This window comes from Trachypithecus francoisi, unplaced genomic scaffold (genome assembly GCF_009764315.1).
Source record: "Trachypithecus francoisi isolate TF-2019V2 unplaced genomic scaffold, Tfra_2.0 Lachesis_group17, whole genome shotgun sequence".
Lineage (NCBI taxonomy): Eukaryota > Metazoa > Chordata > Mammalia > Primates > Cercopithecidae > Trachypithecus > Trachypithecus francoisi.
The window spans coordinates 76,866,788-76,883,013 of NW_022681462.1; the positions used below are offsets into that span (position 1 = coordinate 76,866,788).

The 16,226-nt window shown below is 44.2% G+C and overlaps 1 protein-coding gene across 2 annotated transcripts in view; it reads left to right on the forward strand.

The window, feature by feature from the left end:
• XDH (xanthine dehydrogenase) overlaps window positions 1-2,100 on the forward strand; it is a 74,406-nt gene extending 72,306 nt beyond the window's left edge. For both annotated transcript variants that reach the window (XM_033176128.1, XM_033176126.1), the window contains exon 36: window positions 422-2,100. In XM_033176128.1, coding sequence (XP_033032019.1) covers window positions 422-472 — 51 coding nt within the window. In that variant the 3' untranslated portion in view covers window positions 473-2,100. The remainder of the gene's footprint in view (window positions 1-421) is intronic.
• Window positions 2,101-16,226: the final 14,126 nt, after the last annotated feature.

Sequence of the window (16,226 nt, forward strand, 5' to 3'; positions counted from 1 at the left end):
TGATGCAGAACTCAGTCATTTTAGTAAGCTCTCCATGGTCCCAGACCTGAAACAAAGATTCGTTTCTATGTTACAACATGCCAGCCATTTAAAACTTCTTGCCATGGATTTGCATGAGCAGCTGATTCTATGAACTTTTTAAGGACCGCGAGTTTCAAAAGGGATTGCATCTGTATTGTTTATCACCATATCTCCAAAGCCTAATAGAATGCCTGCCACATGGAAAGTGCTCAATGAAAATAAATGAATGGCTTCGGAAATTTAGGAGTCTTGCCCTGGGGCACTCTTAACAGCTGGGCCTGCAGAGTGGTGCTTGGCCTTGGAATGGTGGTTGGCAGTGGTGGGAGGTGAGGTATGCAAGAGGGTGGGAGGAGCATGATCAGCAGACCCTGGCAATGAGAACACTATCATTCCTTCCTAGTGTGTCACTGGTGTACCAGAAAACTGCAAACCCTGGTCTGTGAGGGTCTGAAGAGAGAGTCCTCAGCAGAGTCTTCTTGTGCTGCATTTGGGCTTCCATGGAGCAGGAGGAACATACCACAGAACATGGATCTATTAAAGTCACAGAATGGCAGTGACTAATTCTGTGACTTTTTCATCATAATTCATCAGGATGGCATTTGGAAGACAAGTGAATGCATTGGGAGACTTTGATAAAAATGTAATTTATAAACAGAATGATAAGCAAATTCAAAACTGTTAGGCCTGAATGGTGAATATGCAATTAGGATCATTTTCTGTCTGTTCTAATCATGTATTTGGAATAGGGTCAGGAAGGGTTTGTGCTATTCCCCACTTACTGGACAGCCTGTATAACCTCAAGTTCTGATGGTGTCTGTCCTTCAAAAGGGACTCCCACAAACCTCTCGAAGCTTAAACCAAAGTTACTTTAAATTGTGTGCCTTCCTCTGAAAGCCTTGCCTTCAAACCAATGAACAGCAAAGCATAACCCTGAATCCATACTCAAATTTCGCAGTGAGGCGGTGGGGTAAGATTAAATCCTCTAACCATCTTTGAATCATTGGAAAGAATAAAGAATGAAACAATTCAAGGTTAATTGAATCTAATTTTGTTAAGCTGCATAAAGCAAGATTACTCTATAACACAAAAACCCAACCAACTCAATTATTGAGCACCTACAATGTTCTACATTTCTTTCCCTTCCTCTTTGAGTATTTACAAAAAAAGATTATGTTTAATCTTTACATTTGAAGCCAAAGTAATTTCCACCTAGAAATGATGCTAGCAGGCCTGGCATGGTGGCTCACACCTGTCATCCCAGCACTTTGGGAGGCTGAGGCAGGAGAATTGCTTGAGCCCAGCAGTTTGAGACCAGCGTGGGCAACATAGAGAGCTCCTGTCTTTAAATTTTTTTTTAATTAATTGGTCTTGATAGTGCATGCCTGTAGTCCCAACTACTAGAAAGGCTGAGGTGGAGAGATCATTTGAGTTCAGGAGGTTGAGGCTGCAGTGAGCTGTGACTGCGCCCCTGCACTCCTGCCTGAGCGACTGAGCAAGATCTTGTCTCTGAAGAAAAAAAAAAAAATGAAATAAAAATGCTGCTATCAAAATCAAGCTCAACCAGAGGTAGAAGAGCCAAGAAGCCTGGGTTCTCATCCCAGCTCTGTCTCTTCTGTCTCTATCTTTGTGATCTTGGACTGTCATTTCCCCTTCCTGTGATCCATTTTACTGCAAACATAAGGGTTGCAGTAAAGGGTTGTCTCCTGTCTTCTGCTTCAAAAGCTTATAAATATATGACCTGAAAACTCCAGTTACGTAAGGGATCTGCTGCTATCTAAGGCTTGGTTTTCTTACTGTCATGTGATACCTGGGCCTGATGAACTCTGCTTAGATCCCCTCAAGTTTCTGCGGTTGGTAAAGACAACAAGGGAAGAACAAACATCCCTTTTATTGCTCCAACAGATGATTTAATCCCTACATGGTGCTGGGTGGACAATGTGTCACTGTCGCATGCCTTCACTGTATAAATCCAACCTTCTGCCAGACAGAATCTGTGGTGTTGTCCATGGAGGGAGGATAATGGAAATGATATAGTTGGACTGGTGCTTGATGTCACTAATAAATGAAACTGTCAGCTGGTTGGCGTGTGAAAAATGCTTATTAATTATCATCACACCAAATGCTAATATCTTCAGTATCTTGGCCAGCCTTCATTTCTTGAAAACACACACACACACACACACACACACACACACTTCCTTACAAAATTCCCTTCTCCAGAGTATCCTAGATATGCTGGCTGTTTTACAGCATGGTCAAGGTAGAAGAGCTTTAAAAACTAAACGAGTATTTACACTAAGATCCAGGCCCGTTTCAGATGATTTTCTGGGGTGTTCTGGGGCAGGGCCTGAGACCTGTCACTTGTTATTAGTGAAGCTGTTGGGGCAAAGCAGTGACACAGAATTCCCTTCTGTGCTCAGGTACCAAGGTGAGAGTAGACTGGTCATGAAAATCCAACAAGCAAGTGCTCTGTCAACTAGAAATCACTGTGCTATTCAGCGGCATCGTCCACCTCAGACACTTTGCCTTGCCCTGTTGTCTTAAAGTGCCTCGAGTCTATGCAGTGAGATGTCTTGGTCTTTTTGGGGTTGCACAAGGAATGCAGTCTACACTGCCTGCAGTATGGCCTGAAGCCTGCAGAGGGCAGTAGAAGATTGAACAAGGGGCAATATTGGCCAGCTGGCCCAGCTGCGTTGCATCTGTTAACCACTAGGTACTGATTTAGGATCTCTGCGTAGACCAGATGTCCTCGGAGGCTTCCCCAAGAGCTGGATTCAAAGCTGACTTAGGGTTTTAGATTGACAAAAGTCTCAAAGGAGCTCGCCAAAGACATGGGTCAGCCGTGGGAGTCGGAACTCCGGATGAATGGCTAGCAAGGGGAAGGCAATTCTTATTTTCAGAGTATCTGCAACTTGCCAGGTGAATGCTTTACCTATAGGGTCTCATTTAATCCTCCCAGTGGTTTTATGAGGTAGGTCCTTTAACCCCTGTAACCACATGAAGGAGAAGCCCTACCCCTGGCCATGGTGAGGGCTTACTCAGAGACATTTACTCCTAAGTGCCCACCACAACCAGTTGGCAGCTCCCTTATAGGCCAGGAAACCTGGTGTGTCCTGGGAGTCACCTGCCTGTCAGAGTGGACAGTTGCTAGCCAGGCTCATGGAGGTGGACGGAGGCACCAGAATGCTCACCGTTTCATTTATAGGCAGGGTGAGGATTCTCCTGCTGGCACGGCCAAGCTGCTGAGCTATCGTCAGGGCAGCTGATGGGACTCCTCCTACTCCAGAGCTAGGCGGCTGGGAGGCCGGGACAGGAGGGCAGGACAGAGGTTGTAGGAGGAACTCTGGGCAAGGGATAAGGACAGAAATAGTCTTAGCTGATTGATTTATGACTGAGAACATCCCCGAGCCCATGATATTTTTGTCTTTGGCGGAGGGGGAGCCTGGAAACCTGTCCATTTGCTGCCGATTTTGGATCGTGGGACAAGACGATTCCTGACAGGCAGCTTCCTTCAACTGGTGAAGCATGAGGTCACCCTGGTGCCCCCCAGGCCCAGGAGCCTGACCTTTTGTTTTGTTTCTATCCTGAAGTGGGGGAGTACGTGTTCCTAAGGCAGGAGACAGAGCCTGTGACAATCTTGTCACCTGAAACAAATCAACCCATTGATGGAAGTAGAAATGTCAGGCACTGCCCAAAGGGATTCTGGCGTCATCTCTGTCCTTGAACTGCCCTGCTCTGGCTTGCACAACCCCCAGGCCAACTCAGCATCCCAGAGCTGAAAAGACCATCAAGCTCAATCTCTGTATTTTAGAGAGGAGAAACAGAAGCCCACAGAGAGAAAGTGACTTGCTCGGGGTCCTATGGTCCTTTAGTGGCACAGTCAGACTGACAGCAAGGCTGCCTGGTTTCTGGTCCAGGCTTTTTAAAACTTAACCATACACTGTTAGTCAACTGAGCCTTCTATTAGGAAACCTGTAGATCAGGGAGCCAGGGTATATGATAGAAATCTAGTTACACTGGATGGGAAGAAGACAGGGAGAGTGAGCTTAAGGCCCAAGATAAACCCTGTGGCAAGGAGGGTAATATGTCTGTATGCCTATATATGCCTATCTGCCTGTGCTTCTGTGCCAGCATGCTAAAATGAGATTCTTTCCTCAGTCCCACAGATGGGAAACAAAACAATGAATGTAAAAACATCCCCTCATTTCAAAGAGAGATGCTGAATCTAAATCATCTATGCAAGGCTTGTGGAGAGATGGCTGGACACTAATTTTGCCACCATTAACTCATCATCTACCTCAAGAGTTTAAAAGATTGAAGTACAGAATTTGAGAGACTGGGAAGAAAGGTCTTCTTTGGAGAGAGCAAGCCGTGCATTCTCCCTGCCAAACAGGAGAGAGTGTGTGTGTGCGTGTGTGTGCGTGTGTGTGCAAGAAAAGGGGGGTCTCATGGTGAATGAGATCTGCTTGAGAAGCTGTGGTTGGATTAGACTGAGGCATTAAGGCAGTGAGAGGAAGGGGATGAGAGCCACAGGGAAACGATACCAGTGTGGCCACACTGGAGGAAGCCACCACCCAGGAGGACTTCCTGGAGGGTGTCATGGAACCCCAACAAACAGTGGACCATCTGATGCCTCAGGATCAAAATAGCCTCAGGCTGGCTCATTCCAGTGTGGCCCATGAGGAGTGCCCACACATCCTTGCCCTGGCTCCTTTGTTCCAGTTTAAATTTGCCCCTCTCCCGATACCTTTCAGCTGGGAAGAAGGTGAGCACCCAAGAGTGAGACCAAGGGTCCCTTTTCTTTGAGCCCTGAGTGTTAGGGGGAGGGAGCTTAGGAATGGATCCACAGACTGCTCACATTGTACTGATATATCTGTGCATCAGCCCTGGGAGCATAGAGTCTGAGTGGCATGTCATTTGCTCCCCTCTTCCTATCTTTCTGTCTCCATTACATCCTAGCAGATCCCATCCCCTGTTCAGCCAATTGTCCTTCTCTGTGGGCCGACAACAAATGTCATTCTGGTCCATGCATGTGCTCTCTGTTCTTCCTCTCACTAGATGGAGTATTCCCAGGGGTCCTCGTGGTTGCTGACATTCTTGTGGGGCACTCACTACCTTTCCTTGCTTTCCACCAAGGCTAGACTGAGCACCTGCCCCAGGGTGGTGACACACAGCATGCCTCTGCCCACTCTTGGGTGTTCGGAGCTGAGCATGAAAGTGCGCGTGGACTGCTCAAGCTCCTCTGCTTCTCCTCTGCTTCCCTCTTCTCTCTCGGGCAGGTTGCTTAGCTCCTCTGACCTCAATCTTTTCATCTGTAAAATAGGTGTGGATAATCTTATCCACCTCACTGGGTTGTTGTGAAGATTGAAAGAATTAGTGGGGTTAAAAAGCACTTTGTGGAGTATAGAGTTGTCATTTCCAGGTCTTTGACCATGCCTTAAAAGGGGAAGAGCACTGGGAAATCATGAGTAAGCTTTCCAAAACTTGGATGGAAGGGAAGATGCAGGAATGCATCTCGACCATGATGAGGTGTAGGGTGATGGGTACATGGATTAGCTGTGATCTTAGGCCAGGTAAGAGAAGCTCACCTGCTCCTGTTGGCACAAATGATTGATTAGCATGTCTCAGCTTCTCACATGAATGTGATTTTCCCAGCACACTGGGCTGGGTAGGAGGGCCAGCTCTCAGCTCCCTATAGCTGACTAAGCGGCACAGGTGAGATGGAATAAAGACCTCATCAGCCTCACCTGGCTATCTTCACGAGCCTTTATCAGAAGTGCAGAAGGGAGAAGTCAGTCTCTTCTGTTATTCATGCTATTTAGTTTTGTCTGACAATGACAACAACTGGCATTTGTATAGCAATTTGAAAGGCACTCCGCCTTGCATTGCTTTCTGTAACTCTTGAAATAAACCTATGAGGTATGTATTACAATCATACCCACTTTACAAACAAGGAAACTGAGGCTCGGGGAGAAGATGGTGGCGCAGACACGAGCACTAGCTTTGAAATCAACTGATGTGTTTCAGTCTTTGTCTCCCACTCAGCTGCTGTGTGATCTCAGGCAAGTTGCTTAAATCTTTATACTTCTCCTTCCTTGTCTGTGAATGAGATAACGGTGGTACTTTCATGGGGTTGTGGAGAGGATGGCATCCGAAAATGCAGGGAAAGCACAAAAGCTAGTGCCTGGCAAGGAAACTTCTACTGTCATACAGCGAGTACCTGAGGAGTGTCAACTAATAAGAAAACCAACACTGCACAGCAGCAAACAAAAGAGACGGTGTTTTAATTGGGGTCTTGGGAATTGTAATGAGCAAGGAGCTAAGTTGTATACCATCCAGATGAGGTTGGGTAGGGGCTTATACAGGTTTACTGTAAGTTTACCTATCTGGAAGGTTTTAGCAGAGTCTTTAATTGGTGATGGCTGGTCAAAGCTTAGGATGTCTCTGATGACCAATCCAGTTTGGCACAGCTGTTTCTCCAGGAGGTTAATGATCAGGTCCAATATAAACAGCTTAGATCAAATGCAGCTGGTTATACAATTTGGCCCAGTTTAATAGGTCACATTTCAGCTGGGCGTGTACGTGACTGGGGTCCAACTCTTCATGCCTTCCTGGCTTTTTTGATACTTCTGACATAACCATCTCCATTTGGATTTTCTTTCTGACAGCAGTGACTTAGACCTAAGACTCCAGATGCCAAAGCTTGAGCTCTTTCAATGGGGTGGTGCTGGCTCTTAATTTTTTGCATTACAGACTTCAGCTGGCTTCTAGCCCTGGAGAAAACACACACACACACACACATACACACTCACACACCCATCACACCCATCTATCTGTTCACTCTCTTCCATCCCTCCATCTTGGTCTCAGAATCCAGGGGAAAGGACAGGCCTGGCTCATCATCAGTAGGAAAGCACCTGCCTTAGGAATCAGACTCCCTGCATCTCTTTCTATACCTAGAACAGCCACTTCAGAGTGGGAGGGCAGCTCTAGAAGGTGAGGGGTTTGGGAGGCATTGTTGAGAATGGCCCAAAGGTCATTTCCTCCACACCCCAGGGAGTCCTGATTGTTGCTTAATGATGAGCCTTTCCCAGGGTACAGAATGTATGGCAGAACGTGTGGGGTCTTGGACCCTTTCTCTATCCTCCTGAGAGCGATCAGTCTTAGGAAAATCAAGTGAAAGTATTCTTTGTCCTCTTGGAGTGGGCCAAGGGCTTCCTGCCAGGACCCTATGTACTTTATAGGCCCTTGTGGATTGGTGACAATGGTCCCATGGTGGTTCTAGAGGAGCGTGGAGCTCTGGGCTCTCCTATGCACTACTTTAATCTGGCAACACCCCCCATTCTCCATCCCCACCCCTAGGGGCCAGGAGTGCTGCCCCTCTGGCAGATGTGGCTATAGGAAAGTTGTTGGTAATTTGTGGCCTTCAGCTGATGAGGAGATTGGCTTGCAAGGCACTCGATATTCATGTTCCTAAGTCCCAAAACCAGGTTTTCTCCTTCCTCAACTATATATGCCACGTGCTCCTTTAAAAAGCCCAGCTGCTGGGCAAAGCTCAGGGCTCAAGTGGAAAGAGCAAGGGCTGCCAGCAAACACTCTACTCGGCTCCAGTATTTTAATAAGTTCTCTTCCCTTGGGAACATTACTCACCCTCTGAGCCTCAGTTTCCTCATTTATAAGTGGAGGAGACCTGTTGTCAGTGTGGTGAAGTTAAATGGGGTAGTCAATGAAAGATACCCAGCACAGCTGTGGCAACATAGTGAGCCCTCGTCCCTAAAAAAAATGTTTTTAATGCCAGGTGCGGTGACTCACGCCTGTAATCCCAGCACTTTGGGAGGCCAAGGCAGGTGGATCACAACGTCAGGAGATCAAGACCACCCTGGTTAACAGGGTGAAACCCCATCTGTACTAAAAATACAAAAAGTTAGCCAGGTGTAGTGATGGGCACCTGTAGTTCCAGCTACTCGGGAGGCTGAGGCAGGAGAATGACGTGAACCCAGGAGGTGGAGCTTGCAGTGAGCTGAGATCACACCACTGCACTCCAGCCTGGGCAAAAGACCAACACTCCATCTCAAAAGAAAAAAAAAAAAAAAAAAAAAAATTAAATTAGCCATGTTTGGTGGCATGCACCTGTAGTCCTAGCTACTTCAGAGGCTGAAGTGGGAGGATTTCTTGAGCCCAGATATTTGAGGCTGCAGTGCACCTCAAATCGGACCACTGCACTTCAGCCTGGATAACGGAGAGAGACTGTCTCAAAAGGAAGAAAGAAAATAAAACAAAGACAGCACAGCATCTGACACCTGTTGTTAGGTTCTCAATAAATGTCAATTGCTTGCTGTTCCAAGATCCTCCAAGTCTATGTACAACAATTTTGTAAATTTAGTGTCCAAACATATTTATACTGTACACTTGTAGTAGACACTATTGCAAATCCTCTTCCTTGGCTGGGAGTTACTAGTTCCTCTAAATGTTGGCTGCTGACAGTACACATCTGCCTATCATCTTGAGAATTGCCCTCAGCTAAAACAGAAGTCCCCTCAGCTGGGAGTTTATACCACCTTTTAAGGCTTTGCCTCTTGGGAACCACCCTATGACAGGATATATACCATTTTCTACTTGCATAACTTACTAACAAATCATTCTTCCCTCCCTACTCTCTGGCTATTGCATGACTTTTTCTATTTTTATTTTATTTTATGTTATTTTTATTATACTTTAAGTTCTAGGGTACATGTGCACAACGTGCAGGTTTGTTACATATGTATACATGTGCCATGTTGGTGTGCTGTACCCATTAACTCGTCATTTACATTAGGCATATCTCCTAATGCTATCCCTCCTCCCTCCCCGCTCCCCACAATAGGCTCCGGTGTGTGATGTTCCCCTTTCTGTGTCCAAGTGATCTCATTGTTCAATTCCCACCTATGAGTGAGAACATGCAGTGTTTGGTTTTCTGTTCTTGCAATAGTTTGCTTAGAATGATGGTTTCCAGCTGTATCCATGTCCCTACAAAGGACACGAACTCATCCTTTTTTATGGCTGCATAGTATTCCATGGTGTATATGTGCCACATTTTCTTAATCCAGTCTGTCACTGATGGACATTTGGGTTGATTCCAAGTCTTTGCTATTGTGAAAAGTGCCACAATAAACATATGTGTGCATGTGTCTTTATAGCAGCATGATTTATAATCCTTTGGGTATATACCCAGTAGTGGGATGGCTGGGTCAAATGGTGTTTCTGGTTCTAGATCCTTGAGGAATCGCCACACTGTTTTCCACAATGGTTGAACTAGTTTAGAGTCCCACCAACAGTGTAAAAGTGTTCCAATTTCTCTACATCCTCTCCAGCACCTGTTGTTTCCTGACTTTTTAATGATTGCCATTCTAACTGGTGTGAGATGGTATCTCATTGTGATTTTGATTTGCATTTCTCTGATGGCGAGTGATGATGAGCATTTTTTCATGTGTCTGTTGGCTGTATAAATGTCTTCTTTTGAGAAATGTCTGTTCATATCCTTTGCCCACTTTTTGATGGGGTTGTTTTTTTCTTGTAAATTTGTTTGAGTTCTTTGTCAGTTCTGGATATTTGTCCTTTGTCAGATGAGTAGATTGCAAAAATTTTCTCCCATTCTGTAGGTTGCCTGTTCACTCTGATGGTGGTTTCTTTTGCTGTGCAGAAGCTCTTTGGTTTAATTAGATCCCATTTGTCAATTTTGGCTTTTGTTGCCATTGCTTTTGGTGTTTTAGATGTGAAGTCCTTGACCATGCCTGTGTCCTGAATGGTATTACCTAGGTTTTCTTTTAGGGTTTTTAGGGTTTTAGGTCTAACATTTAAGTCTCTAATCCATCTTGAATTCATTTTCATATAAGGAGTAAGGAAAGGATCCAGTTTCAGCTTTCACTTATGGCTAGCCAATTTTCCCAGCACCATTTATTAAATAGGGAATCCTTTCCCCATTTGTTGTTTTTGTCAGGTTTGTCAAAGATCAGATGGTTGTAGATGTGTGGTATTATTTCTGAGGACTCTGTTCTGTTCCATTGGTCTATATCTCTGTTTTGGTATCAGTACCATGCTGTTTTGGTTACTGTAGCCTTGTAGTATAGTTTGAAGTTAGGTAGCATGATGCCTCCAGCTTTGTTCTTTTGAATTAGGATTGTCTTGTCAATGCGGGCTCTTTTTTGGTTCCATATGAACTTTAAAGCAGGTTTTTCCAATTCTGTGAAGAAAGTCATTGATAGCTTAATGGGGATGGCATTGAATCTATAAATTACTTTGGGCAGTATGGCCATTTTCACAATATTGATTCTTCCTATCCATGAGCATGGTATGTTCTTCCATTTGTTTGTGTCCTCTTTTATTTCACTGAGCAATGGTTTGTAGTTCTCCTTGAAGAGGTCCTTCACATCCCTTGTAAGTTGGATTCCTAGGTATTTTATTCTCTTTGAAGCAATTGTGAATGGGAGGTCATTCGTGATTTAGCTCTCTGTTTGTCTGTTATTGGTGTATAGGAATGCTTGTGATTTTTGCACATTGATTTTGTATCCTGAGAATTTGCTGAATTTGCTTATCAGCTTAAGGAGATTTTGGGCTGAGAGGACGGAGTTTTCTAAATATACAATCATGTCATCTGCAAACAGGGACAATTTGACTTCTTCTTTTCCTAATTGAATACCCGTTATTTCTTTTTCTTGCCTGATTGCCCTAGCCAGAACTTCCAACACTATGTTGAATAGGAGTGGTGAGAGAGGGCATCCCTGTCTTGTGCCAGATTTCAAAGGGAATGCTTCCAGTTTTTGCCCATTCAATATGATATTGGCTGTGGGTTTGTCATAAATAGCTCTTATTATTTTGAGATACATTCCATCAATACCGAATTCATTGAGAGTTTTTAGCATGAAGGGTTATTGAATTTTGTCAAAGGCCTTTTCTGCATCTATTGAAACAATCAAGTGGTTTTTGTCTTTGGTTCTGTTTATATGCTGGATTATGTTTATTGATTTGTGTATATTGAAACAGCCTTGCATCCCAGGGATGAAGTCCACTTGATCATGGTGGATAAGCTTTTTGATGTGCTGCTGGATTTGGTTTGCCAGTATTTTATTGAGGATTTTTGCATCAATGTTCATCAGGGATATTGGTCTAAAATTCTCTTTTTTTGTTGTGTCTGTGCCAGGCTTTGGTATCAGGATGATGTTGGCCTCATAAAATGAGTTATGGAGGATTCCCTCTTTTTCTATTGATTGGAATAGTTTCAGAAGGGATGGTACCAGCTCCTCCTTGTACCTCTGGTAGAATTCACCTGTGAATCCGTCTGGTCCTGGGCATTAATTATTGCCTCAATTTCAGAGCCTGCTCTTGGTCTATTCAGGGATTCAACCTCTTCCTGGTTTAGTTTTGGGAGAGTGTATGTGTCCAGGAATTTATCCGTTTCTTCTACATTTTCTAGTTTATTTGCATAGAGTTGTTTATAGTATTCTCTGATGGTAGTTTGCATTTCTGTGGGGTCGGTGGTGATATCCCCTTTATCAGTTTTTATTGCATCTATTTGATTCTTCTCTCTTTTCTTCTTTACTAGTCTTGCCAGTGGTCTATCAATTTTGTTGATCTTTTCAAAAAACCAGCTCCTGGATTCATTGATTTTTTGAAGGGATTTTTGTGTCTCTGTCTCCTTCAGTTCTACTCTGATCTTAGTTGTGTCTTGCCTTCTGCTAGCTTTTGAACATGTTTGCTCTTGCTTCTTTAGTTCTTTTAATTGTGATGTTAGGGTGTCAATTTTAGATCTTTCCTGCTTTCTCTTGTGAGCATTTAGTGCTATAAATTTCCCTCTACACACTTCTTTAAATGTGTCCCGGAGATTCTGGTATGTTGTATCTTTGTTCTCATTGGTTTCAAAGAACATCTTTATTTCTGCCTTCATTTTATTATGTACCCAGTAGTCATTCAGGAGCAGGTTGTTCAGTTTCCATGTAGTTGAGTGGTTTTGATTGAGTTTTTTAGTCCTGAGTTCTAGTTTGATTGCATTGTGGTCTGAGAGACAGTTTGTTATAATTTCTGTTCTTTTACATTTGTTGAGGAGTGCTTTACTTCCAACTATGTGGTCAATTTTGGAATAAGTGCGATGTGGTGCTGAGAAGAATGTATATTCTGTTGATTTGGGGTGGAGAGTTCTGTAGATGTCTATTACATCCGCTTGGTGCAGAGCTGAGTTCAGTTCCTGGATATTCTTGTTAACTTTCTGTCTCATTGATCTGTATAATGTTGACAGTGGGGTGTTAAAGTCTCCCATTATTATTGTATGTGAGTCTAAGTCTCTTTGTAAGTCTCTAAGGACTTGCTTTATGTATCTGGGTGCTCTTGTATTGGGTGCATATATATTTAGAATAGTTAGCTCTTCTTGTTGAATTGATCCCTTTACCATTATTTAGTGTCCTTCTTTGTCTCTTTTGATCTTTGTTGGTTAAAAGTCTGTTTTATCAGAGACTAGGATTGCAACCTCTGCCTTTTTTTGTTTCCCATTTGCTTGGTAGATCTTCCTCTATCCCTTTATTTTGAGCCTATGTGTGCCTCTGCATGTAAGATGGGTCTTCTGAATATAGCAAACTGATGGATCGTGACTGTTTATCCAATTTGCCAGTCTGTGTCTTTTAATTGGAACATTTAGTCCATTGACATTTAAGGTTAATATTGTTATGTGTGAACTTGATCCTGTCATTATGATATTAACTGGTTATTTTGCTCATTAGTTGATGCAGTTTCTTCCTAGCATTGATGGTCTTTACATTTTGGCATGTTTTTGCAATGGCTGGTACCGGTTGTTCCTTTCCATGTTTAGTGCTTCCTTCAGGATCTCTTGTAGGGCAGGCCTGGTGGTGACAAAATCTCTAAGCATTTGCTTGTCTGTAAAGGATTTTATTTCTCCTTCACTTATGAAATTTAGTTTGGCTGGATATGAAATTCTGGGTTGAAAATTCTTTTCTTTAAGAATGTTGACCTGTAATCCCAGCACTTTGGGAGGCCGAGACGGGCGGATCACGAGGTCAGGAGATCGAGACCATCCTGGCTAACATGGTGAAACCCCGTCTCTACTAAAAACTACAAAAAAAAAAAAAAACTAGCCGGGCGTGGTGGCGGGCGCCTGTAGTCCCAGCTACCTGGGAGGCTGAGGCAGGAGAATGGCGTGAACCCGGGAGGCGGAGCTTGCAGTGAGCTGAGATCTGGCCACAGCACTCCAGCCTGGGTGACAGAGCCAGACTCCATCTCAAAAAAAAAAAAAAAAAAAAAGAATGTTGAATATTGGCCCCCACTCTCTTCTGGCTTGTAGAGTTTCTGCCAAGAGACCTGCTATTAGTCTGATGGGCTTCCCTTTGTTGGTAACCTGACCTTTCTCTCTGGCTGCCCTTAACTTTTTTTCCTTCATTTCAACTTTGGTGAATCTGACAATTATGTGTCTTGGAGTTGCTCTTCTCGAGGAGTATCTTTGTAGCATTCTCTGTATTTCCTGAATTTGAATGTTGACCTGCCTTGCTAGGTTGGGGAAGTTCTCCTGGATAATATCCTGCAGAGTGTTTTCCAGCTTATTTCCATTCTCCCTGTCACTTTCAGGCACACCAATCAGACATAGATTTGGTCTTTTCACATAATCCCATATTTCTTGGAGGCTTTGTTCATTTCTTTTTACTCTTTTTTCTCTAAACTTCTCTTTTCGCTTCATTTCATTCATTTGATCTTCAATCAATGATACTTTCTTCCAGTTGATCGAGTTGGTTGTGCATTTGTCACGTCGTTCTCGTGTCATGGTTTTCATCTCTACCAGTTTGTTTATGGACTTCTCTGAATTGGTTATTCTGGTTATCCATTCTTCCATTCTTTTTTCAAGGTTTTTAGTTTCTTTGCACTGGGTACGAAGTTTCTCCTTTAGCTCTGAGAAGTTTGATTGACTGAAGCCTTCTTCTCTCAACTCGTCAAAGTCATTATCCAACCAGCTTTGTTCCTTTGCTGGCGAAGAGCTGTGTTCCTTTGGAGGGGGAGATGCACTCTGATTTTTTGAATTTCCAGCTTTTCTGCACTGCTTTTTCCCCATCTTTGTGGTTTTATCTGCCTTTGGTCTTTGATGATGGTGATGTACTGATGGGGTTTTGGTGTGGGTGTCCTTTCTGTTTTTTAGTTGTCTTTCTAACAGTCAGGACTCTCAGCTGCAGGTCTGTTGGAGTTTGCTTGAGGTCCGCTCGAGTTTGCCTGGGTATCAGCAGCGTAGGCTGCAGAAGATAGAATATTGCTGAACAGCAAGTGTTGCTGTCTGATTCTTCCTCTGGAAGCTTCGTCTCAGAGGTGTACCCAGCCATGTGAGATGTGAGGTGTCAGTCTGCATCTAGTGGGGGATGTCTCTCAGTTAGGCTACTCAGGGGTCAGGGACCCACTTGAGCAGGCAGTCTGTCCGTTCTCAGATCTCAAGCTCTGTGCTGGGAGAACCACTGCTCTCTTCAAAGCTGTCAGACAGGGACATTTACACCTGCAGAGGTTTCTGCTGCTTTTTGTTTAGTTATACCCTGTCCCCAGAGGTGGAGTCTACAGATGCAGGCAGGCCTCCTTGAGCTGCAGTGAGCTCCACCCAGTTTGAGCTTCCTGGCGGCTTTGTCTACCTCCTTAAGCCTCAGCAATGGCGGGCGCCCCTCCCCTAGCCTCACTGCTGCCTTGCAGTTAGATCTCAGACTGCTGTGCTAGCAATGAGAGAGGCTCTGTGGGTGTGGGACCCTCTGGGCCAGGCATGGCATATCATGTCCTGGTATGCTGTTTGCTAAGACCCATGGTAAAGCGCAGTATTAGGGTAAGAGTTACCCGATTTTCCAGGTGTTGTGTGTCTCAGTTTCCCCGGCTAGGAAAAGGAATTCCCTTCCCCCTTGTGCTTCCCAGGTGAGTCGATGCCTCGTCCTGCCCTGCTTCAGCTCTCGCTGGTTGAGCTGCACCCACTGACCAGCACAGACTCTCCAACACGCCCCAGTGAGATGAACCTGGTACCTCAGTTGAAAATGCAGAAATCACCCATCTTCCAGTCGCTCATGCTGGGAGCTGGAGGCTGGTGCTGCTCCTATTCAGCCATCTTGGGCGCCCCCTCCCTTCTTTCATCTCTTTGAAACAAGTGAAATGCTTAGAACAATGCTTGCCATGTAGTAAGAACTTCACAGAAGTGTTTTCTAACATTTTAAGCACCATTTATTTTTAACAGATTTTACAAGTTCTCATAGTCTAATTCTTTCCTTCAATGTGGAATATTTATTCACATAGTTCATTTTTTTTCATTATAAGCTTATTCTCAATGAGTGTTCTGTTTCCTATGGGGAACTTGTGCTCCTTGGGTTGAGGAACTATTCCCTATAGAGCAAATGTGTCTTCTGTGCTTTTATTGCCTTTTTATCAGTTCATAGGTGAGCTTCTACCATGTGTGCTAGGTAAATATAGACCCCACACCTGGATTTTGATTTTTCATATGAACTTTTTGTTTTATTTTCTTCCCAAGAACTCTGAGTAGATGCAACGGTTTCTTGCTGCTTCCATGGGCTAATGAATAGTTTTTTCTCTCCCCTCTTGAAGGGTACTCTACATAGGGTGCTTTCCAACACTACAACTGATTCTCTGATTCTCTGGACACCAGAGTGTCCAACAATTCAGATCAATTCTGACACTAACTACCTGGAGTTATCACAGACCTCACAGCCTAATGGCTCAGTCTCATAAGACTGCCCCTGCTTCAGTGCCAGGCCTCCTGTACTTCTGGTCAACCAGCTATGAATAGGGGTTCCCATGACTCTCTCCTTATGTTTGATAGTTTGCCAGGATAGCTCACAGAACTCAGGAATGCACTTTACTTACATTTACCAGCTTATTATAAAGGATGCAAATGAGCAACCAGACGAAGGCATATAGGGAACATAGGGAAAGGTCTGAAGGGTCCTAAGTGCAGGAGCTTCTGTTCCGTGGAGTTGAGGTGCACCCCATCTTCCGAGTGGATGTGTTCCACCCGGAAGCTCTCTGAACCCCATCGTTTAGAGGCTTTTTTATGGAGGTTGGATCACATAGGCACACTTTGTTATTAACTCAACCTCCCGCCCCTCTTCCCTCCTGGGGAGAATGGGGTGGTGTTGGAGGGTAGAGTGATGCTGAAAATTCTAGGCTTCTTATCAAGGTTTGGTCCTTTTGGTAACCAG